Genomic DNA, 23,507 nt, shown 5'->3' on the forward strand with positions numbered 1-23,507 from the left:
GATCACGTTGTTTAGTAAACGCGAGCACTAAAGGGAAAGTTGGAAAGGGATTTGAAAGTTTACGACCATTCTCGATGCATGAGTTTTGTTTGAAGTACTTCATGAGGAATAGAGGAATCCGTACTACTCGTCATAACTTTATGGAAGATATTTAAGAGGGGAACGAAAGACACGTGTTTGGCATACAGTCATACCCGGTACACACTATTGTATAAATTGCCCGATCAGAATTTGGAGGAAAGTGTTCAGCATCAGTTCAGATTACGTTACCAGGCACCAGGGGATGCTCCTTTAAAGCTTAACCGTGTCCTTAAGACAGTTGAAAGTCTTCCAGTAAAGTTCAGACGCATATTAGTGCACATGCTTCAAGGGCGGTTTTATCTTCGACGCCATCACCTCTCAGAAAGCCTCGATGCTCAAAAGCCGCGTAGGAGTCGAAGAACTGGAGCAATTAGTAGGCGACGAAAACAAGCAACAATCAAACCGGGGAGAGCTTTAAAGCTCCGCACGACGTTGTTATGTTTCCACCAGCCCTCATTCCATTCCGGCGAGAGAGAGAGAAAATGTATGGCGCACGCGCACCATCCAGTTCCGCTTGGTTTATCGATTTGCCTGCTCGAATCTTCGCTCACACGTACAGCAAAAGTGCGACATTGCGGTCACAGCGATTGGGAGTTCCGTTCAGCATCACGATCCATTCATCCACCTAGTGTCCTCTAGTTGTTTTTCCGCAATAAATGGTACAACAATGGTGGACACTTTGTACAGGTGTCATAATCATTAGCTTCCCGTTTTCCCGCAAGTGTAGCAACGCAAGGTAACGCACAGGACGTTCAGGAAAAGTGTCGTTTTTTTGTTGGCGTTGGTTCGTTCACAAAATACCGTGGGACAACTCCTTTTGTAAGAGTGGGTGGGCGCGCGCGCGTTCATATCCCTGTGTGTTGTGTGTTTGCTGGTGTGCTCGTGCGTGTGTGCGTGTGTGTGTGTCCGGAAGACATCAAACTTCTGGTTCGGATTTTAAGCAAATTGTGTAATCTTTCGTGCAGTGTGGTGACGACGTTGTAGAGTGGAGTTTCCTGTTTAAAACCTGTCCCAAATCGGCAAAACGGTGGAGTCCGGAATCATCAACAAGATGGGCGACCATGGCCCGGACATGAACACGCTGGAGACTGGTAATATAGGGCTACTCCAATTTGTAGGGCATTCTGCCCATGCGGACGGGAACGAAGGTTGGAGCGTATGTGTTCCGACGGGTGTGGGTAGGATATTTCCAGGTATCTTCGAGCAGAGAAAGCTTTCTAATGTTTGGCTTCCTGAATGCGACATGCGACAAGCGATAATACAGTCAATTATAATTGTAAAATTACAAATAATTGTCAAACAAACCAAATATGATCACACCCATATGAAGAGAGAGTGTACGGAGATGTACATAAATTGAACATTTCTAACATCGCTGACATTGCACTCGACGATTATCTCTGATGAAGGTGCCAATGCACCCGACAGTCGGACGCCTACAGGTTGCGTGATGTCCGGTACGACGCTGTAGGTAATTTTCTGGAGCCAATATGACTGGCAAACAATCCACCCGTATTGTACAGGTGTAACTGATTCATCTTACCAGTGAGTCATACGATGCAGAAAGTGCATTGTCCCGAATATACTTTAGCTGCACCAATGGTTCATATGCTGCATACAAGAGCAACATAAAAAATGATATATGGGCGGATAATCTCATGATACCCAAAATTTCTCACATGTTCAATATTAAACCCTGGTCTGTCATACAACAACAGCTGGAGGCACAGAATTGAAACGGTCAGCTAATGTGAATATCGGATCGTTAATTCTCCATTTCATGCTGGTTGCTTTTGGCAAATTTCATGTGTCCATTGGAGTGTTTAGATTTGTTTTTGGATTATAAGATTAAGCATCTTGGCATCAATTCAAGGTACTCTTTGTGACACGATTCGACAGCATTGGGATAAATAGACCTTGAGAGACTCTCTTTACAAAAATATATCAAACTTCAATTCAACTACCATCTGAAATGTTGGAAAGTTTATAAGTCCACCCTGACTTGGCCAAACAGCGGGTTGTACGATTCAGCAACACATCACATACCGAGCTCAATTGTAAATTACACCATGTCTCTACAATATGAAGGACGAGCTACAACCGCTTCTTGGCGGTCTTGGCCAGCTGAAGGAGTTCTCAAAAGCGGCCACGGTCGAACGACATCGTTATCCCATCCAATATCCCGGTCTTTCTTTCTGGTGTACGTATCAAAACCCTCATTCCATGTTAGTTTTAGGCCTTCCATGCCTCCTCTGTCCAAGTAGAAGACCTATAAAGACTTTACGAGCTGGGTTGTCCGGTGTCATTCTAATGACATGATCAGCCACATGGAGCTTTACGATTCTAATTCGCTATAAGATAGTGAGTTCGTCGTACAACTCATTACAGTGGATAAACACCTAGGGAACCCACAATTCTTCTAAGCATCTTCTTCCGAAAAATGTCCTTAATATAACAACTTGCTAGGTCATGTCGTAATTGGGTCACTAGCCTTATTTTATCACAATGATATTATGAGCAAAGGAATGTTAATATGTTTATAATTTGTCTTGCTTGAAATAAAAGTATCTTAAAATCTGCTGCAGGAATTCTCAAGATCAAGCGTCCCTTTGTCTTCTTTGCCCACTGTGATCGTTCGTCCGACTACTTAAAAAAGCTTTAGAGTCATCAGGGGTTAATTCTAATACATTGTCACCACTAAAGCGTCTGATGAATCTGATGTGTTGGACATATCTCAAAGCTTTAAGACTTAAAGCCAGGCTTAAGGAGACTTGGCTTATGTGCGTTTTTATTCTATTCTTTGTAGCATATAGGTTTATTATCATGAAATTATGATTGCTACACCACAAACCTAAAACAAGACAAACAAACGTAACAAAGGTAATATAATCCACTCTCCAGTTGGGATGATTGAATGTAATGCCATCGGCCGATACACCGATTTGCCACGCAACAATCCCACGTAAAGTTACGGACCACCAGCCAGCCAACCAGCCAACCAGATTGATTCATGGGCTGTGCTAATTCCACAAAGTGTCAACTATCGCAGGTACTCATAAAATACATTCCGATTGCTGGTCACGTTCGAAATGCGGGACGCGGAATAATCTTACTACAGCGTTAGATAAAAATCCACGTACAACAAAACAACTGGAAAAGTGAAGAACACCTTATTTTCATCCACATCATTCACGCGCTAGGGTAGCTAGTGCTGAAAGCTTTCTTATCGATTGGCCCCGTCCAATTGGCGTGTTGGCATTACTGGGCGTACCGAATGCAAGCCACCCCGCCCGAGCGGAGGCACATCTTATAACGAAACTGCCAACCGTGAGCATTCCCGCTGTGCCTTCGTGTAGCATTGCAAACGTCCTTGGTACCCGCACCTCGTGCGTCGTGTTCGATTGCCAACCATGGAGGCATTTCCTTGAACTTCCATGACACAAAGCCCTCGTCATCCCGGCATCTTACAGTGCTGCTACTACGCAAGGATGAGAGCAAACGTCGAGATGCGCTGTACGACGCAAACAATGCGGGCCAACCTTACCGGAAAGCTTCTTGTCCCGGCGTGTGCCAAGTGGGAGACACGTTGCATTGCATGTCGGCTTGTCACTTACACTCGACACGGTAGAAACTACCATCAAGACGTTTTTCCTCGTACCGCCTTTCGTCGGATGTTGATGCCACTGCGGACAAAGACGAACGAAAACGGTGGTACGGTTCGATTGAAGCATCTCGGGAGACGAATGGTGTGTACGGACAGATCTGCAATGGAAAATGAATTCAATGAAGATGATGTCCGTCCACAGTAAGAAGGTGTCTCGCGAGGACATGAATGGTAGTACCAGCCGTGGCCGTTATTTGTGCTATGCACGAACGAAACGTTTCGGCCCATTCTTTTGATCCCTTGAGAGCTATTGACCACCGTCGTTCAAGTCGTCCAAACATAGCCACTGCAGCGTCAAATGAGGCACAGCGTAAGGAGTTTATTGGACATTCAGCAGAAAAGACCCCAAAATGCACCATTAGCAAAAGAACTGCTCTAGTGGAATACGCTTAAGGTGGAATTCATTGGTGGAATGTCTACGATACCTTCTTCCAAACCAGTACAGATCGATTAGTCCACTCCAGGTATGCTTACCAACATAATGGATTAGCGTGTGCAAATATCGTTGAAATTGAACGCGTTGTCACACTCGTTACTCCGTGTGGATCGATAGACGATCCTTATCAACAAGCAACAAGAAAGTGAAGCACACAAAATAGAAACATATTAATGAAATTCGTATACTTTTGGGACCTGTTCTGCGTAGTTCTAGAGTTAGGTTTTTGTTTGCAGCCAAAGCAAAACCTAAAGCTAGTCAGGCTTATCCAACAGTTTCACCAGTCATCAATAATCCAATTAAAGTGGATTTGCTTCAACGAGTTCGCAACCTGCTAAAGAACTCCCTTAAGACAGAATTGGAAAGGATTTTCATACACTTGCCCAGGATGGAATGGAAGAATGGAAGTGTTTTTTTTTTGAAGTATGTTTGTGCTATGCTGGTTGGGGGATAAAAATACATTTCACATTTTATTTCGATCTGAATGAGCATTTTGTGAAGCTTGAGACAGATGAAGGCAATTTGTTTTCCGTTTTACTTTGGACTCTGCCAACTCAAGAAAAAAGCGTCGGGATATATTCTTAGCTTTTAGTTTTCAAGTTGTCGAAGTTGTCTTACGAAAAGTTTTTTGTACATTTTCCTGCAAACTTTACTTATTTATACATGTTGCGTATCTTGCGGTCGGAAGAACTAAATGATCTACTCTATTCTTTGCTCCATTGGACTACTCTGGCGTCGAACGGCTATAAATGGTTTGAATATTTTATTCCAAAAGTCGATTGAGTGAGTGGTACCAGAATGGAGCCCGGAGCTTTTCGACCATTTGCGCACCACACACGCGTTTTATTTGCAAGCGCATCAAGCGGCTTCAAGCGGCGATGTAAAATATGTTCCTTTTTGTTGGTAGCAAGTTGTGTTCTTTGCAGTGGTAAGGTTTTGAAAAATGGTTTTGTTTTTGCTTCACCATTTATACTGCGTCCCATTTTGGTGTGTAATCCGGCGCAACTATGCAAAGGAGTTGGTAGCGTTGGTCGAATTGGCGAGCTCACAAAAAGTTAAAACCATTGGGCGGACGAAAAGCTGAATAAACAGAACGAAGGTCGAAAAAGTCGTAAAAATGTAAGCATATTGCAAGAGAAACAACATTTCATTCACTTGCGATTTTTTTTTTCCTAGAAAAGGAGTTTTGCTACCCTCTTGGAAGTAATTGCGAATTCTTACTCCATTATGGGAATTGAAATGCTTAACACATAAAATCAAAATACCCAAAAAACGGAATGAAACAGTTGTGCAAAACAAATTTAATTAATTCCTCCCCAACAATGTGAAGCCAACATTTGCAACGCGAACCAACGTCCTACACAGATGATGGAAAGATAAATCTCAAATCTTTACTTTCAGAGCTTTCAAAGCTTCATTCGAATCTTTAAGTAATTTCAGTACGCACACCATTACAGCATGGAAACTGTATGCCATTCCAATCGGATTCCAATTCGCTGGAAACCATCAGCCTCTTGTTAGCAACGTTAAATTGGCAAGAAATTGTGTTTTCCAGAAGATAAAAGTGCCATCAATTATGTGCTATTTTATAAGCCGGTGTTACACGCTGTAAGCACAGCTGGCGGATTGTTGAGCAGCGCGATGGCTTCCCATTATCTAAGCTTCTACCGGCGATTTTGTGGCGATAAGAGAAAATGGATAGGAAACAGGACAAGATGACCGCAGTTACGCAATTATGGGGGGGGGGGGGGGGTTTTCTACAAATTTTACAAAAAAAGACCCAACAGTTGGGATTAGATAAGCGATAATCATCCGCTCTCAAAAGCTTTCAAATGAAGGGGAGTATCTAAAATGGTCTAATGGAAAATGTTGTATTTTGTTCCGTTTAACTGTTTTTTTTTTTCTTTATGAAACCAGGTTGTTATATAACCTTATTAACGTAAAAATAGCAATACTTTGTACTCTATATAAAATTCTAATTTAATTCGGCTTGAAATTAAATAAACATTCTATAACTATAACCGTGCGAACTTATGACGCTCGTAATGCTGATGTATTATCTTTACGAGCTTTCGCAGACCAACGTACGGTAGAGCGCATAAAAATATTGATAAAGTGTGGAAAATAAACCAATTTGGAATAAAAAAAAAACATATGCCTACAGCGTACACAAACACACACGTGCCCTTCTCACCACGTGTTCACCTTTTTGCTCGGTCTATTCCGAAAGTGGACTTGCTTTCAATTTGACGCACCACTTATCGTCGCTTAGAAAACCGACCGACCCCCCAAATACCTAAAGCTCCGGGTAACTTTATGATGCCGGCATATCATTTAGGGATCTCGTAATGCTGTAATGATACCAACGAATCAACCGCCACGTTGAAAATGTGCTTCCAGAGCCCCAACAATGAAGTAGCGAATATTGAAGGGGGAAGAAGGGGGCCTCCCGGCTCCAATAGGAAATGAATGAATTGGCTGCCAAGTTTATGATGCTTTTGGGGTGTTTTCGCACCATTTTACGACCATCTTGGTGCTGTACCTGCGAGATGTACCAATGCCCGGGAGTTCCGGCATTCTTGATAGTCGTGACCTTTCCGACCGGTTCGCCCGCTTCCAAGCCTTTTGCTTCCCGTCCGGATAAACGTGTCCCAGGTTCTAGACATTATCGCCTTCCCGTTCATTCAGATTATGTTGTGCTCATTTCAGTTGTACCGGCAGTGTTAGGGCTGACGGCAGCCGCCATATTGGCCGTAACAGCATGCTTCTGTGCCCGTCGTTTCCGGCGACAGAACAAGAAGGCGGGCCATGAAGCTTCTTCGCTACCGTTTCAGCCTCCTCGGCCACCGAAAGCGGTCCGTTCACCGAGCGGTCAACCGCCTCAGTATCTGAAGAAGTCGCCGTCGCCGACAAGCATCAAGCCACTTCCGGGACATCTGCCGGCACAGTCGCCAACGGAGCAGACGACGGTTGCGGCAACGGCAACCACCACAACCACCACTACAAGCATTGTACCGCCGACCAAGTACACCGAGGAGAACGAACTGATCCCGAAGAATGCGCAACTGGAACCGAAGTCCCCGGACGTGTCGGAGTTGGGCGATCCGATTAGCGAGAATGGGGATGGCATTGAGCACGGCAAGCTCGGCACAATTGTGTTCAAGCTACGTTTTCTGGCCGATCGGAGTGCGCTTGTGGTGTCGGTGGTACGTTGTCGTGGACTGCCGGGCAAGAACCATGGAACGGCGGTCGCCGAGCTAAGTACGATGGCAGGCGGTACACTGTGCAATGGAAGCGCCAACGGAAAACAATCGGCCACCGATCCGTACGTGAAGTTGCAACTGTTGCCCGACAAGCAGCATAAGGTGAAAACTAGGTAAGTCTCAAGTTTCATTGCGGGATTTTAACGGCTTATCGACGACCACCACATCCACGACCAAATAGCCACGACCGTTGGATGGGCAGGGATGTAGTGCGAACGAGATGGAAAACAATTAATTCTGAAGGTCAAGTAATGAAAACAGGATAATCCACAAGGACAAGAAATACGCATACGCCTTACGGAACCGGGGAAAATGGAACCAAGAGAGAGAGCAATAAAACTTTGGCCACCACACCATTACGGTGTGGAAGGAAGAGCGTAACAGCTGGAATGATAAATATAGCAACAGATGTGGCGAAAAAGTTTTCCCCGGTAACGAGCGAGAATTGAAAAGTAATCCATTTAGAGAGATCCTTTTTTCCGACGCTTCTCCTTTCCCATCCTTTCCTTACGGTCACAGATGTTTTTCCGAAAATAAATGCAAAATCTGCTTGTACGCTTGCTGGCAAAGGGCACACAATGATTCCAAGGAATTCAAGACCGAAGTAATCGTGATGATTGGATTCCTTTGCTGCCCTTCTTTCATTCATTTTCTAATGTTTCGTTTTTTTTTTTTGCTTTCAGAGTTCTACGCAATACTCGCAACCCGGTGTATGATGAGGACTTTACCTTCTACGGATTAACGCTAAACGAGCTGGCCGGCATGTCGTTGCATTTCGTGGTATTAAGCTTCGATCGGTACAGCCGGGACGATGTGATCGGGGAGGTTGTGTGCCCGCTCAGTGGCATCGATCTGCAGCAGATCGAGAACCAACAGGTGGCACTGAGTCGCGAGATCCAACCGCGTAGCCTGAAGATACGTGCGCAGGGCCGTGGTGAGCTGCTAATTTCCCTTTGCTGGCAACCGGCCGCCGCTCGGTTGACTGTGGTATTGCTGAAGGCACGCAATCTACCGCGCATGGATGTGACCGGATTGGCGGATCCGTACGTGAAGATCTACCTGCTGTACAATGGGCAGCGTATCGCTAAGAAGAAGACGCACGTCAAGAAGCGCACCCTGAGCCCGGTATTTAATGAAAGCTTCGCGTTTGATATTCCGACTACCGAGGGTGCCGGTGCCACGCTGGACGGTGTATCGCTTGAGCTGATGCTGCTCGACTGGGACCGGGTGACGAAGAATGAGGTGATTGGACGTCTGGAACTGGGTGGCCCTCGTAGCAATGGATCGGCTCTTAACCACTGGAAGGAGGTGTGCAATTCGCCACGCCGTCAAATTGCCGATTGGCATAAGCTGCGAGAGTAAGCGGATTCGTCAGCAGTTGCGGTTTTTGTTTCGTTGATGCTCTTCATTCGATGCAGCATGTTTCACACCTTTTATATGTTAACCACCAAAATGACTAAATGTCCCCCTTATGAACTGAACAAAAGAGCAAGATAGACAATTGTAGTAGCATATACACATACATTCACTATAAAACCAACATGAAGCAAATCAAAACTCATACCGAGCACCTTTTGAATCAAGATCACGTCAAATTAAACAAATACCACCCAGTCCCGGGTCACATCTATTCTCCGGGGCTACTTTCGGTTTTGATCACATAAAGGGAAATCTTGTCCATCCGGACACTTTACCATTTGGTAATGAAGAATCTGTGCAGTATTTAGTAGCTCCTAGCTTTCGATTGTCTAACGTGTAGAAAATTTGCTTGTTTGCGTTACTCCACCCTACATCAACTTTTGAACATCGAAGAATAATTCGCGCCACCTGTTTGCTGCACAAACACCTCAAATATATTTAAAACCAAAAAATCGAGAAAACATCACCCTACCCATCATTAGTTCTCACTAGTAGAAAGGAGCTTAAGAATAAAATTGACACAAAGAGTTCTATATATATATATTATATACAAAACACTACAAAGATCCTTAAAGATGCACAGCTCACATAGAGAAGGATATCTATTCTGATTGCTACGTACAGCGGCGAAGGATCTCTTTGGAAGACTTTTGGAATCGAGTTGCATTTCCCAAGCTTTTGAAACGATTTCCCAAAACGGCCCCCTGGGGCAGACATTAGATTGAGAGTAAATGATACAATAATCATGCACACAGCGGCGGCGGCATAGAGCGCCTGAACGCACCCCACACACGCGATACTATTACCCAGTGCTGATGCCACTCCATAGCCTAATGATGTGCGCTTCTGTAGGCTTGTATGACAAACAGTTGGACGTACACAAATCTCAAAAAGGATTGTCGGGAATCGAACGACGATAAGATCATGCCCGTAGCCAAAGGTTAGTGCGCTCTGACGAATCGCTCCGCAAAAAGGGGAATTAGTAAGCGCGAATACTAACACTTGGGTACACCACCATATTTACTCTACCTAGTCGTAGATGCAAAAGATGCAAACTGAATGCGAATATTTAAAACAAAAAACAGCCTCTTATAAACTGCAACTATGCGGTGGCTATGGTCAATATGTAGGAGTAGTATTGCTGTCCCTTTGAATGCCTAGATACGGATGCGAACGCGATTGGTTCTTTATGAAAGAACCCAAGGAGGACACCATTAGTGTAGGGAAATGGGTATGGGAAGAATGGTATGAATGTACGTACGAGAATATTGCAAGGGTATAAACCCTGAGGAAAGATGGTCTAATTTAGTGTAGATGTTAGTAAAGACAGGGAAATGGAAAGGATTCAGTTGATCGATACTAGTGTGGTTGTGTTCGTTATACTTTCGCTTTGGTGTTTTTTGTTAAGTTGATAGTACATTTTCGTTAGTTACCAACAACAAACAGTAAATGTGCTTTTGCAGCTTCAGTTTCTACCCAAAAAGCGGTACGCAATAGTATCGTTGTACATATAGTTCTGCGTTCGCGTAAGCGATATGGTCCCAAGAAAAAGTTCTTTTTAAGCATAGTATTATACATTCCGTTTTAAAACTATACCACATACGGATACAATTCTTAGTAAGCGCAAATCAAACAACGTAGAATAATGCTGTGAATACGTAGTGTGTTACCAATTACTTTGGGAATGTAGCATTTCTAACTGATGAGTTGCTGGATCATGTTTGAAGCAGACAGAGTTTTGTGACAGGCACTGTTACAGTAAAGTTTAAGTACATATATTATAACTACGGTTCCGTTTAATCAAACAAAAAATGTTTTGAACAATTATTCAACGGAGAAAGCTTCATTGGAAAACTTCTCTTAAGAATGTGAAGAGCTGGTACTAAGAGTCTCAATTAAAATTACTCCCTTGGAATCTCATTTCGTGCAAGGATCAGAAGCTTTTAACCTGATGCATTACCATACATCGGTATACATATAGGAACAACGGTAAGACTACGCGCCCTTTGCTTCGTTGATTCGTTTTTAGTAGCTTAAGATTGGAGACTATTTTATTCGAAAGCAAACAAATTGTTGAAACTGAATTCACTGATCTTTAAAAGAAGTATCGTACAGTCGTCTAGATGGCAACGTAGTGTTAAGGAGCGTAACTGCATGACAGACAGACAGACACGATGGGTCATCAATAGTTCTGCTGTGTGAATGTATATATACACATAATAAAGCTATGCTCTATTTTATGTTACGAAATCAGTACAATATAAAGTGGTATAATAAAAGTATAAAAAAGTAAAACTTTCCCGTCTCGATTGTGCTACGAAGATTTGCTTTCCGTAGGTTCCGATGGGTCATCTTTAAAGTTTTCCGCCTGCTTCAGCAACCGGTTTAATCGTCGTCCGATAAGCTTCGGGTATTGGTTATGGCGGATGAGGAACTCTTTCGACTGATGGGTAACTGCACCGTTTGCCAGCTGAAATTGGCACAGAACGTGCAGTGGCTGCAGCAACTGTTCCCGGTACCGATCGTCTCGTTCCAGTACGCTAAGTGCTTCGATGGCCGTCTCCAGAGTACTGAGGCAACCTTCTGTAGGCTGGGTACGAATAATGTAACTGCTCGTGCCAGATGTTACGAGCTTCACCTGTCGCATCCCATGTAATGCGGTTGAGCTGTGATAGATAGCTTTCGCCTGTGGCCATGTACCATCGATCAGTATTAAATTGTACGGACCTTCGCTAGGATCGATTTGTTCGATGGGAACAGAGTTTGCGCTGGGATAGAGCAACAGAGATCGTTGGTCGGCCAGTATCGTTTCTAGCTCTTGATCGTGGCGGGGAAACTTTTTTCCTTTGTAAATAAGACACTTGCCAGGAGCAAGTCCAACAGATAGCATGGGAGCGGTCCGCAGGGATCGTTTCTCTTCGGCAGGATGTTGAAGAAGTACTATGCGTCCGCCGGGACTTAGTGGTTGTGAGGGGAGAGCTGAACACCAGCACACTTGTATTGGACGACTGTATTTTAAAGAGTGATATTTTTAATGAAACAAACCACGATAGAAAAATAATGGGAAACACGTCTCCAACTTACCAGCATTTGGTGCACATTGGCCTCATCCTAGGTGGATCCGCAGGGATATTGGCCATGTCCTCCCAAACGGATGATTCTAAAACTAATTCACTCATTCTTGCACAAATGACGAAAAACACGCCTGCCTTAAAACAATATATTCTTTACAATTTAATATTCTTATTAAATCCTGCTCTCCTTCAAGACAATTTGCCCATTCATACTTCTGGACCATACGGTTTTTAGGAAAACGTAAACAAAACATCCATGCGTCAAATGTCTGACAGTTCGCTTTTAAAAGTGTGTGTGTGCAATGAATTGACAGCAGAAAACGCACTGGAAACGGTGTTCGTGTTTCTCATCGACGTTTTGTCATCGTTCGTTACCTCGAACGTACAGCAAAAAGAGTTACATCACGATTTCACAAACGCAGTAATCGGAGCAAACAATTTCCACGATTCGCCGTGTGCTAAGTGTATAAAACGGTCCAACCTTCATCTAGAACCAGCAGGCAGGCAAAGCGATCTACAATCATCAACGAGCGGTAGTGAAAAGTGCGCCGTATGCGCTTTCTAGCATGCTCTAGCGCAGATGAAAACGCAACGTGCAGGACGTCATCATCGTGTGTAATCAGCATCACTCGAAGGATATTGGGCAGCTCCTTGGCGTGATAAAGTATGACCGAATCAAAGCAGGTTGGTATACCGTGTTGGGAAGGTGTAAGCTTTTCTTTCCGCGGAGCGAAAACGACACGACTTCTTGTGGTGCCACTCATCTCATTCATTGCGCCTGTTTTATCAGCTCCTTTCCGAATGGAACGAACCACAAACAAAAAACAACAAACGGTGGTTTTCTTTTTACCTGCTTGTGTTTTTTTTTCACCATTCTTCACGCCTTTACGCTAATTATCCATCCCACACGGTGGCCTATGGTCAATCGTAAGGTGAACGAAACAAGGGCAATTGTTCGGGAGCGCAATTACGATGTATCGTTCCCGAAAAAGATATTCTCGGTCGTGTTCTGTGGTTTCTCGCGTATGTCTACGGCGTACGTGAATTTTTACCTTTGCCGCTCTCTGTTTCGATCCCGTTAGTATTTCCATTCATTCGCTACAATCGTTGCTTACATTTATTGTTTTCATTTTTCCTAACGTTTGTCCAATGGTGGTGTTTGTTTTGCTATTTACTGTACTTTAAATTTCGTAGTACTGATCCTTTCCTTGTTTTTATTTATGGTTTCTTTTTATTTTCAGTTAGTTGCTTAGCACCAGCACGAGAAAGAGAAACAGTTCCCAATTCGTGTAGATAAGGTTGAGTGCACACCGTGAGGAAAGTTCCACATTCGCGATCCCTTTCCAATTGCTTCTTTTTACCCGTAAGCCGTGTTCCGCGTAAAACCAGTTTTAAATGATTTATTTTTGATTAGATTTCGAGAAAACACGTGTTTGAGTTTGTTATCATTTTGAAGCCGTTGTATCCTTCCCTCATTCATTCATGCGAGCAAGAACGGAAGTGGGTGTAGTGGATTGTGTTTTTGCAAAACAAAGTAAAATGAAGGTGTAATGAAGGATTGAATCTTTCGTACCCTGTTGTCGCTTTCTTTTCGTCATCCTAGCGCTACAATCGAGCGTGACTCGTGAAGTGGAAGCGAAGAATCGAACTAATCTTTCCTTACGAATACGAGCATACGGATTAGAGAAAAAAAAAATACGGTCTTAAAGTATTATGTTTGTAGCGTGTGTAACGATAAGAGATCCTCGTTCGATTCGCAACGATCGGTTGTAAAATTGTTGAAAAAAAAACAAGCCGTAACGAATTGTCACGTGTCGTGATCGCTCTTCCTCTCGTTTCGTGATTAATATCCTAATTTACGGCCACCGTTCGTCACCGCTCGGCCACCGATGGCAACCTACCTGAACCGCACATTGTCGATGGTGACCGGCAACGGAAACGCTTCCATGTACGAAACGGCCGCCCTTATCGATCCGAACGCACGGACGCTGCACAACAATGCGACGGACGTGTCACCGCTACAGATCTTCGTACGAGCCAAAAAGAAGATCAACGATATTTTCGTGGAGATCAATGATTATGTCGTCGAAACGACCGGTTTCATCGAAGGTAAGGGGATACATGCGTTTTATTTGTTTACGTGTAAACAAAATAATGAAATTTATGTTTTTCATAGAACTACCCGCAGCGACCGAAATCGTGGACAAAGCGGAAGCGGAACAGTTCAAAAGCTATGTGCTCAAGGTACGAGGCATTAGGGAGGTTTTGGCACGGGATAACATGAAGGTGGCGTTCTTCGGACGTACATCCAACGGTAAAAGCTCGGTCATAAATGCAATGTTACGCGATAAAATACTTCCGAGCGGTATTGGCCATACGACTAACTGCTTCTGCCAGGTGGAAGGAATCGATGGACAAGAGGCGTACCTGGTGAAGGAAGGAAGTGACGAGAAGCTGAACGTAACGGTACGTGGAAGAGTCAACTATTTGATGAAGGACAGTTTTTTTAAATGCTTTTTCATTGTATATTGTAGTCTGTGAAACAATTGGCGAATGCACTGTGCCAGGAGAAGCTGTGCGAAAGCTCGCTGGTGCGAATATATTGGCCACGTGAACGTTGCAGCCTGTTGCGGGATGACGTCGTGTTCGTTGATTCGCCCGGGGTGGACGTATCGCCTAATCTGGACGATTGGATTGATAACCATTGCTTAAATGCCGACGTTTTCGTGTTGGTGCTAAATGCCGAATCTACTATGACACTAGCGGTATGGTTACTGATTGTAGGGTGTTATTCCAGCGGATAGTATAAAACGACACATTTCTTTTTACAGGAAAAATCCTTCTTTCATGAAGTGTCGACACGACTATCGAAACCGAACATTTTTGTGCTGAACAACCGATGGGATGCTTCCGCGTCCGAGCCCGAATTTCAGGAATCGGTAGGTATAATGTGTGATAGCATTTAAAGTAAACCATTTCCAAATGTATTGTATTTCTTCTTTCCCCAATGATCCATTGTTTTCACGATTCATTATTTCCACCAAAAAACACATTAAGATGGATCTGGAAAAGGTAATGAAATGCGTTTCCGGTGCACCGAATGTTATCGCTTCAGGACGAACCGTTAACCATTGCACGCTTTCATTCTTTTCTGTCCTTGTGTCCAACTTATGTAACATAGTTCTTTCCTATTCTTTTGCATTGCACCATGTTATGTGTTTTTAGAAGAGAACATTTCTTATATTAAACAATCAAATCACTTTTTGTTTTCCTCTTGAAAGGTTAAAGCTCAACACCAAGAACGTTGTATAGATTTCCTAGTCAAGGAACTAAAGGTGGCCACACCGAAAGAGGCCGAAGAGCGCGTGTTTTTCGTGTCCGCTCGCGAAACCCTGCAGGCACGGCTGAAGGAACAGGAAGGCCTTCCACCAATTGCTGGTGCTCTTGCGGATGGTTTCCAGAATCGCTACTTTGAGTTTCAGGACTTCGAGCGCAAGTTTGAGGAATGCATTTCGAAGAGTGCCGTACGCACCAAGTTCGAACAGCACAGCTCGCGGGGCAAAAACATTGCGAGCGAGATGCGCATGATGCTGGACAGCATCTACGAGCGGGCGAACGTGTTGCGCAACCAGAAGCTCGAACAAAAGAAGCGTCTGACGGATCGGATTGCGAGCACGGAAACCTCACTGATGCAGGTAACGCGCGAGATGAAGATGAAAATTCACACGATGGTCGAGGAGGTAGAACAGAAGGTGGCAAAAGCGCTGAACGAAGAAATCTGGAGGTTGAATGTGCTGGTGGACGAGTTTAATCTACCGTTCCACACGGATCCACTTGTACTGAATGTGTACAAGAAAGAGATCAACGCGCACGTTGAAAATGGGTTAGGATCGAACTTACGCGCACGGCTCAGCACGGCACTGGCGATGAATGTGGAAACTGCGCAGCGGGAAATGACGGGCCGCATGACGGCTTTGCTACCGTCGGAAAAGATGGCTGCCCAGCAGCACCAGGTGATCGTTCGCACCCAACCCTTCGAGATGCTGTATACGCTCAATTGCCAGAATCTGTGTGCCGATTTCCAGGAGGATCTGGAATTCCGTTTCTCCTGGGGAATACGGGCAATGATTGCACGCTTTAATGGTAAAATTCGAGCTAACAATCGAAAAGCGATCACGCACCATCGACAGAACAGCAATATGAATGTGAGTATAATTTCGGAGCAACGAAAACAGATAAAAGCGACACGAAGCTAAACGTGTTCTACTTCCAGATGTCGCAGGTTCTTTCTCCAACCTCACCGATGTGTCTTATGCCTGAAAACGAGCTGATAACGAACGAGCAGCTGTCGGTGATTTCAAAGGTGGCCATTGCCTCTATAGGATCGCAGGGAACACTCGGCCTTGTGGTGGCTGGTTTGGTACGTCTTAGCAAATATGTTTGACTTTTTATTTGGCATCATGATGAAGTATAATTATCTAATTAAATCGGTTTTCTTCCCAAAGATGTTAAAAACCATCGGTTGGCGAGTAATAGTCGGCGCAGGTGTAATATATGGCAGCGTTTACCTTTACGAACGATTGTCCTGGACCAACACGGCAAAGGAACGAAACTTTAAGAACCAGTACGTAGAGCACGCAACCCGCAAGCTGAAGCTGATTGTCGATTTGACGTCAGCAAACTGCAGCCATCAGGTGCAACAGTGAGTAAAACAAAATACATCTTGTTGTAAAAATTTCGACTTACACACGCCATCATCTTCTCTCATCCAGGGAACTGTCCAGTACGTTCGCACGATTGTGCCGGGTTGTGGATACTGCCAGCACGGAAATGAACGATGAACTGAAGCATATCGAAAGCTCCCTCGGAGTGATCGAGACTAACCAGAAACAGATCAAGCTGCTGAAAAACAAAGCAAACTACATCATGAATGAGTTGGAAATCTTCGATAGCAACTACATCAAGGCGAATTAGTGAATTTTTCTTTCGCTCCGATAGTAGTGTACCTTACGATTAATCGGCAATTAGATTTTTTGACCATTGATAAAATGTTTCGTTTGCCAGTTCGATTTTTTTATCGATCGGGAAATTGAAAGCATCCGTAAAAAATAGAAAAAAATGTGATTATTTTTCATCTCGCGGTTGTACAGTCTCGAGTCTATCAAGTCTAGCAATCGTTCGATGTGGAGGAGCACAGCGAGCTCGTTGGCTGGATCAAGTGGGTAGCTAGGGCTGTCGGAGATTGGATGCAGCAGGGGATGGAAAAAAGTGGCCCTGGCCCAAGCTTTCTGCAAATAGATTGTAACCTGGTCGTGTACGCATGATGTGAGAATGATTCACTATCTTCTATCAACTGGCTCCGGATGGGGTACACCGTTTATCGATTGTTTCAAGTAAGCAATAGATATAGGATTGAAAAAGAAACCAAACGCTTTTAGAGATGCGGTTGCAGTAGTTAGCTAACGGGATGGCTGGCATGGTTTGGAAATGATGTTTCCTCCATGGTGCTTGAAGAGGAGCAAAACATTCGATCGTATGCCCAGTCCGTTCCTGTATTGTATGATACTATTTAATGTACCGGTAAAATGTAGAAAATATTACTTCTATACTCAACTGTTGTTTGATATGTAAAAAAAAAACTAAAACTAAATCGAATCGTTCTCTGTTCCGTGAATACATGTAGTTTTGCCGCGGTGGTGCACCGGAGAAATATATTAAACTTTAGCATTCGACGTGATCAAGTTTCAACTAAAAATGGACCGTGGCGCAATTGACGCATAACCTCCGATAGGCGACTTTTTACAAAATAAATTGAACAAGCAGCATTAAAAACATGAAAATATTGTACTATTGTACAATACTGTTGTAGTTATTTTATTTATTCTCTTTAGTTTAAATGTACAAGCTTCATTTTTTGTTCTCCGACAACTTGGCGCTGATCATCTCCTTGAACTGTGTCAGAATTTTGTTTTCGCGCTTTTGCCGTTCCTCCTTGCTGAACATCGCTAATGCTCGCTTTTCGTCCGCCGAATAGATTTGATTTTCCTTACGTATACGGACAGCCTCCATGCGTCGATGCCGGCTGCCGCTCATCACGTACCCGACCTGCTCGAAGTTTGCAATTTCATCGGAGGTAAGACCGATCTCACCACGACGTGGGATACGCTTGCCTTCAGTGACGTAAGCTGCCATGGCCGCACCTTCACCTGGTAGCAAAGCTCTACCGAAATCTTTCTGGCTTAGATTACCGCTCGTTTTCACTGGACCCACCACGTTATCGCCGTCCTCCTCTACGGAACGGGTCTGCGAGGATGCTCCAAGTGTTGCCGATCCGGCATCCTTTGCGGTCGTTCTGCTTGATGCTTCAGACTTTTCTATCCATACTTCTTCCTCATCGCCAGAGGAAGACGATTCAGAAGACGATGAAGGATCGGAAGATGAAGATGATTCCACTTTTTTTGCCTTCTGCTTTTTTTTCTTAGAGCTCTTAGACTTTTTGGATTTTTTAGATGACTTTTTCTTTTTCTTATCCTTCTTCGAGCGATGCTTGGATGATTTTTTCTTCTCCTTTCCTTTCGTTTTGGATTTTTTGTGCTTGGAGGTACTCTTAGACGGTTCCAGCTCTTCGTCCGAGCTGTTACCCTCCGACGGGGAATCACCCCATGCATCCGGTGCACCTTCAGTGCCGATTATTTCTCGCTGCAAACGACGAGATTGCATAAAATCGTCATCCATCGTGTCACGGTTCGATCTTCGGAAGCTACGATCGACATTACGCTGTGAATCGTGTGTCTCATACATATCATGCATCCAACGGTTCTGTTGCCCTCGATTGCCATAATCGTTACGCTGACCCTCTTCGTCAGAACGTTCTTTACGGTCATTTCTGGAGCCACCCGTACGGGTACGTGGGCTGCGTGATCGATGGCGAGAATTTTCTGAACGTTCGTTTCCATTTCTTCGTTCGGTTTCGTTATGCCGGGTAACGTTGCGATCATCTTGTCGTCGGGAGCGATCAACGGATCGATCTCTTTGCTCGCGCGAACTGCGAGATCTGTGACGGCGTCGTTCGTCCTTTGAGGTGTTAGTATGCCGTGAATTTTCATCGCGACGATTCTTTTCCTCCTGTCTTCCATCGCGCCTTCTTTCACGAGGGCTAGGTGACCGCCGATTTCGATGATTTTCCTCATGGGCACGGGAGTCTTTCCGCTTGCGTTCGGGAGTTCTTGACTGTCGCCTGCGGTCCGCATGATGAATCTTCAGCGATTGTTCATTTCGGCGATCTTTTGTAACATTTTCACTGCGTTTGGGAGACCGCGAACGTCTTCTGCTGGATAGTTTCTCTGTGGGTTTCCGTTTAACTTCACCACTTTTGCTACGTTTGTGTCTTGCATTATGGCTGCTGGCGCTACTGCTGCGGCTACTGCTGCGACTACTAGCACTACTGCCACTGCTAGATGAGCTGGAACGGGAACTAGTTTCTCGATGACTTCTTTTCGTATCACGCTTGTTTCGGCTGCGGGAACGACTTCTTGATTTCATCTTTACACAACGTTACTAAAATGTTATGGGTATGAAAGCGATAAATGCAACGCTGGGATGAGCGGGTAGGTGTTTGTTTCCATTCTACTTTTATCATTCTCGCCCGCTGCTTTGTTGACAGATCTTCCAAAGGCGAAATCAACGAGATTTCAACTCAACCGAAAGAGTACAGTCGCGTGGAAGACAAAAAAAACAATATGATTACAAAAGAGCTTTTCGAATCATTTGGTAATAAGAAAATAGTGGAGCACAAAAAAACCATAATTTAAAATTTCCACGTGTGCAGAAAACATTCTTTTTTATGTTTTTAATTTCCCAACACTTTCACAGCTGTCATTGAGCCTGACAACGCTCTTGTGTTTTTGTTGGAAAAATCGAAATCGGCACCAACTCTCACGCACACCTTTGTGCCTATTTTTTGCACAAGCGCTCCCGGTCGTGTCATTCATCGGATTCGTCAGATTTCAAGTGGCCAGAACAGAACCATTTTCCTCGTCTGCAAATCCTCCACGAGTCCGGCGCTAGCGCGACTTCAAGAGCGAGTACTGAAGTGAAAACGGCTGGTACCTTGGAGCTGCTATTGGGTGCATGTGTGTGTATGTACGTTCCGAAGGAGGGCTTGTGTCATCATCTTCCCCCAGTGGTGGTTCAAAATTGTTCGCACGGATATCGATCGCGTGATAGCAAAAGCCTAAACCAAATCGTACTGAATAGGAAGGTAGAAACTAGCCGAAGGCCGGGAGAGAGCTAGAGAGAGAGAGAGCGAGTGGCAAAAAGAAGTGTTTCCGGCGGTCTGTTAAAACCCGTTCATTAACGTAATAGGCAGTAAACCGATTCGGTACCTCAGTAGAACGGGCTTCGTACACAGGGAATTAACTCAATAGACTCGGAAAACACCAATCCCGGCGATGAGTGAGGCAAATGTTAACGTTGCGGTCGCAGAAACGGCAGCAGCTGGCTCTGCTGGCAGCGGTGAAGTGACAACGAACAAAAACAGCAAAAAGAAACACCAAAAAGGTCCGGCCAAGCAGGAAGAAAGCAAACCAGTGCCTGTGACGAATGGTGAGCTGGCTGGCAGTGGAGGTAGCAAGGAGGAACGGGTGGCAGGCCGCGAGGGTAGTGCAAAGTCGAAGAACAAGAAAAAGAAGAATAAACCTAATCAGACCGAGCAGGGACCGGATGCCGCACCATCATCACAAATTAATGGGGAACCGGGACAGTCAGCTGTTGCGGTAACAGCAGCCTCCGGAAGCCAGGAGGCGACAGGAGAAGTTGATGGCGGGGAAGGAATGTCGGGCGGTATGTTTGGATCGAATCCGGACGAAATGTTGGTGACCATGCAGGAAATGTTGGAACGTTTGAAGGCTAACACCCGGTTGCTGAAACCGGCCAAAACGCCCGAAGAGGCGTTACACAAATCGTACAAGTTCTGGTCGACCCAGCCAGTTCCGCGTATGGACGAGAACATTCAGGCGAACGAAGCGATCGAGGAAGACAAACCGTTGAGTGAGATCCGGCAGGAACCGTACGCACTGCCGGACGGGTTTACCTGGGATACGATGAACCTGAACGATCCGCTACAGCTGAAGGAGCTGTACACGTTGCTGAACGAGAACTACGTCGAGGACGATGACGCAATGTTTCGGTTCGACTATCAGCCGGAATTTTTGCAGTGGGCCCTGCAACCGCCCGGCTGGAAGCGCGACTGGCACTGTGGCGTCCGTGTGGTCAAGTCGGGACGATTGGTTGGGTTTATTTCGGCCATCCCTGGCACGTTGAACGTGCACCGGAAGGAGCAGCGCATGGTGGAAATTAACTTCCTGTGCGTGCACAAGAAGCTACGTTCGAAGCGGTTAGCGCCGGTGCTGATCCGGGAGATTACGAGACGCGTTAATCTGACCGGCATCTTCCAGGCAGTGTATACGGCGGGCGTGGTGCTTCCGAAGCCCGTGTCTTCCTGCCGCTACTGGCACCGTTCGCTAAATCCGAAGAAACTGATTGAGGTACCAAACTCAGAGGGAGGGCGGTTCGTGCCGGACAAAGCTAAATTCCGTTCTTAATTTTAGGTGAAATTCTCCTACCTGTCCCGCAACATGACGATGCAGCGCACGATCAAGCTGTACAAGTTGCCGGACCAGCCCAAAACTCCCGGCTTCCGGAAGCTGCTCGAAACGGACCTAAAGGCGGTACACAAGCTGCTGGAATCGTACCTGCAGCGCTTCAACCTGACGCCGGTGTTTGACGAGGTGGAGATGCGCCACTGGTTCCTGCCGCAAAACGGCATCATCGATTGTTTCGTGGTGGAGGATCCGGCCCGCCCTGGTACGATCACGGACATGGTGAGCTACTACACGCTGCCCTCGACTGTGATGCACCATGCGGTGCACAAGTACGTGAAGGCCGCGTACAGCTTCTACAACGTATCGACCCGCACGCCCTGGCTCGATCTCATGAACGATGCGCTAATATCGGCCAAAAACCTCGGTTTCGACGTGTTTAACGCGCTCGATCTGATGGACAACAAGCAGTTTCTGGTGCCGCTCAAGTTCGGCATCGGCGACGGTAATCTGCAGTACTACCTGTACAATTGGCGCTGCCCGAGCATGCAACCGGAGGATGTTGGGTTGATACTGTTGTAAACGGTTGGGCGGGAATAGAAAACGTTTTGTTTTTGATAGAACGGATTGCTGGTTGCGATGGAACCAAAGCACATTCAGTACGAACACTCGTGGGCACACATTGGGGAGAAAGTGTTTCCCTTGGCGCTGCTTCTCTGTATTCTGCGCAGCATCAATTCCGAAATTTTGTTAGGGATTCTGTTCACTAACTGTCCTACCGTTTCGTTTTTATTACAACTTCACTATAGGGGTGGGAAGATTCTCAGTGTTCCGGAAACGCATTGCGTAGGGAAAAGCTTGACAAAACAAATCAGGGAATGTGGGAGTTGCTTTACATCTCCCAATACGTACATATATTGTTTACGTTTATCCACGCAGTTAAGCCCATTACAGATATCGTTCGCAAGGAATGAATGTGATCGGAGTACACATAATCGCCACTGATCGGTAAAGGTAATGGGAATCATAGTTGGCGATAGTTTTTTTTTTTACTTAGTTTTATCTTACCTCCGTGTTGCCTTAGCAACGCTTAGTTCAGTGTTCGGTTTTGTTCAGCAATATTCGGTTTGTTTTTTTTTTTTAATCAAAGAAGAGAAAGCATTGCAAAAACGTGGTCGCGATCGTGGTAAGGCCGTGCTTGTGTACATTGAAACAGTTGCGGCAGTGGGATTTGGGGTATGTAATGCATGTTTTCGTTACTACACGAAATATATCCAGTCAATAAAGTGAACGGTAAAGCATTTTCTGTCCTAGCTGTTGGGAATCGATTATACGGTTGGTTTGTACAAATGTATTTTAATTTTATTGCTTTATTCAGTGTTTTTTTTAAATGTTGAATGAGCAAGAATTTTAGAATTTAATAACAATTTCTCTATCATGCATTCAAATCGTCAAAAATGGCTCGCACTATATCCGCGACAAATAATGACCATTTTTCTTTAATTTCTCTCAGCAGTATTCCTTTTTTGCATTTTTTACACGTTGCATGTCCTGTTTTTCTATGTTATCACTGATAATGATAGACAATACCTTATGCTAGATCATCTATCACGGTCAGTGAATATCACGTGAAAGCCGGAAAGCAATATGAAGCATTAGAATGGCTAATGACGATTTTAGGGATTGGCTTTTCTCCTTCCATGGATGTTCTTTTGATGTCGGAAATCAAGAAATGCATCATTTCTTCGAGGATTTTTCGAGCGACGACGAAAGGATCTATTGGTGATATCTTCGTCCATGCATGGTCTATTAACAATCCCAAAGCTTTTTAGGGCTAAGTCGTCCCGCTTTCTTGCGATAACTTCAACATGTTTTATAAATTCCTTTTTTATTACCACTGTAATCGAAAATGGTAGATATTTTAACAAATGTATGTCATCAATATCTTCTCTTTCTATTAAGCTATGTGTA

General features: G+C 44.7%; 6 protein-coding genes across 7 annotated transcripts in view; 4 read left to right on the forward strand and 2 right to left on the reverse strand.

Moving 5' to 3' along the window:
* Positions 1-23,507, forward strand: part of LOC125765411 (tropomyosin-2) — an 83,876-nt gene that overhangs the window by 48,287 nt on the left and 12,082 nt on the right. The gene's annotated exons all lie outside the window — the stretch shown is intronic.
* Positions 627-11,158, forward strand: LOC125765441 (synaptotagmin-4). 2 transcript variants are annotated; one of them, XM_049430618.1, is made up of 3 exons: positions 627-1,172; positions 6,870-7,557; positions 8,128-11,158. In XM_049430618.1, exons 1-3 carry the CDS (start codon positions 1,133-1,135, stop codon positions 8,804-8,806), a joined length of 1,407 nt encoding a protein of 468 aa, XP_049286575.1. In that variant the 5' UTR covers positions 627-1,132; the 3' UTR covers positions 8,807-11,158. The 2 variants fall into 2 exon arrangements, with proteins under 2 accessions (XP_049286575.1, XP_049286576.1); XM_049430619.1 differs by having other exon boundaries at positions 6,891-7,557.
* On the reverse strand, positions 11,075-12,164 carry LOC125765463 (tRNA-uridine aminocarboxypropyltransferase 2). Its single transcript, XM_049430646.1, has 2 exons — positions 11,948-12,164; positions 11,075-11,871 (listed from the first exon to the last, which is right to left on the reverse strand). The coding sequence occupies exons 1-2, from the start codon at positions 12,040-12,042 to the stop codon at positions 11,178-11,180; spliced, it is 789 nt and encodes a 262-aa protein (XP_049286603.1). The 5' UTR covers positions 12,043-12,164; the 3' UTR covers positions 11,075-11,177.
* Positions 12,294-17,777, forward strand: LOC125765419 (transmembrane GTPase Marf). The gene is made up of 9 exons (XM_049430550.1): positions 12,294-12,621; positions 13,179-14,046; positions 14,114-14,403; positions 14,472-14,702; positions 14,769-14,876; positions 15,219-16,142; positions 16,211-16,357; positions 16,443-16,639; positions 16,710-17,777. The coding sequence occupies exons 2-9, from the start codon at positions 13,827-13,829 to the stop codon at positions 16,909-16,911; spliced, it is 2,319 nt and encodes a 772-aa protein (XP_049286507.1). The 5' UTR covers positions 12,294-12,621; positions 13,179-13,826; the 3' UTR covers positions 16,912-17,777.
* On the reverse strand, positions 17,763-19,614 carry LOC125765434 (NKAP family protein CG6066). The gene has a single exon (XM_049430601.1). It carries the CDS (start codon positions 19,477-19,479, stop codon positions 17,845-17,847), a length of 1,635 nt encoding a protein of 544 aa, XP_049286558.1. The 5' UTR covers positions 19,480-19,614; the 3' UTR covers positions 17,763-17,844.
* LOC125765432 (glycylpeptide N-tetradecanoyltransferase) lies at positions 19,836-22,867 on the forward strand. The gene is made up of 2 exons (XM_049430595.1): positions 19,836-21,482; positions 21,546-22,867. The coding sequence occupies exons 1-2, from the start codon at positions 20,388-20,390 to the stop codon at positions 22,116-22,118; spliced, it is 1,668 nt and encodes a 555-aa protein (XP_049286552.1). The 5' UTR covers positions 19,836-20,387; the 3' UTR covers positions 22,119-22,867.

Source organism: Anopheles funestus, chromosome 2RL (genome assembly GCF_943734845.2).
Source record: "Anopheles funestus chromosome 2RL, idAnoFuneDA-416_04, whole genome shotgun sequence".
In the NCBI taxonomy this organism is placed as follows: Eukaryota; Metazoa; Arthropoda; class Insecta; order Diptera; family Culicidae; genus Anopheles; species Anopheles funestus.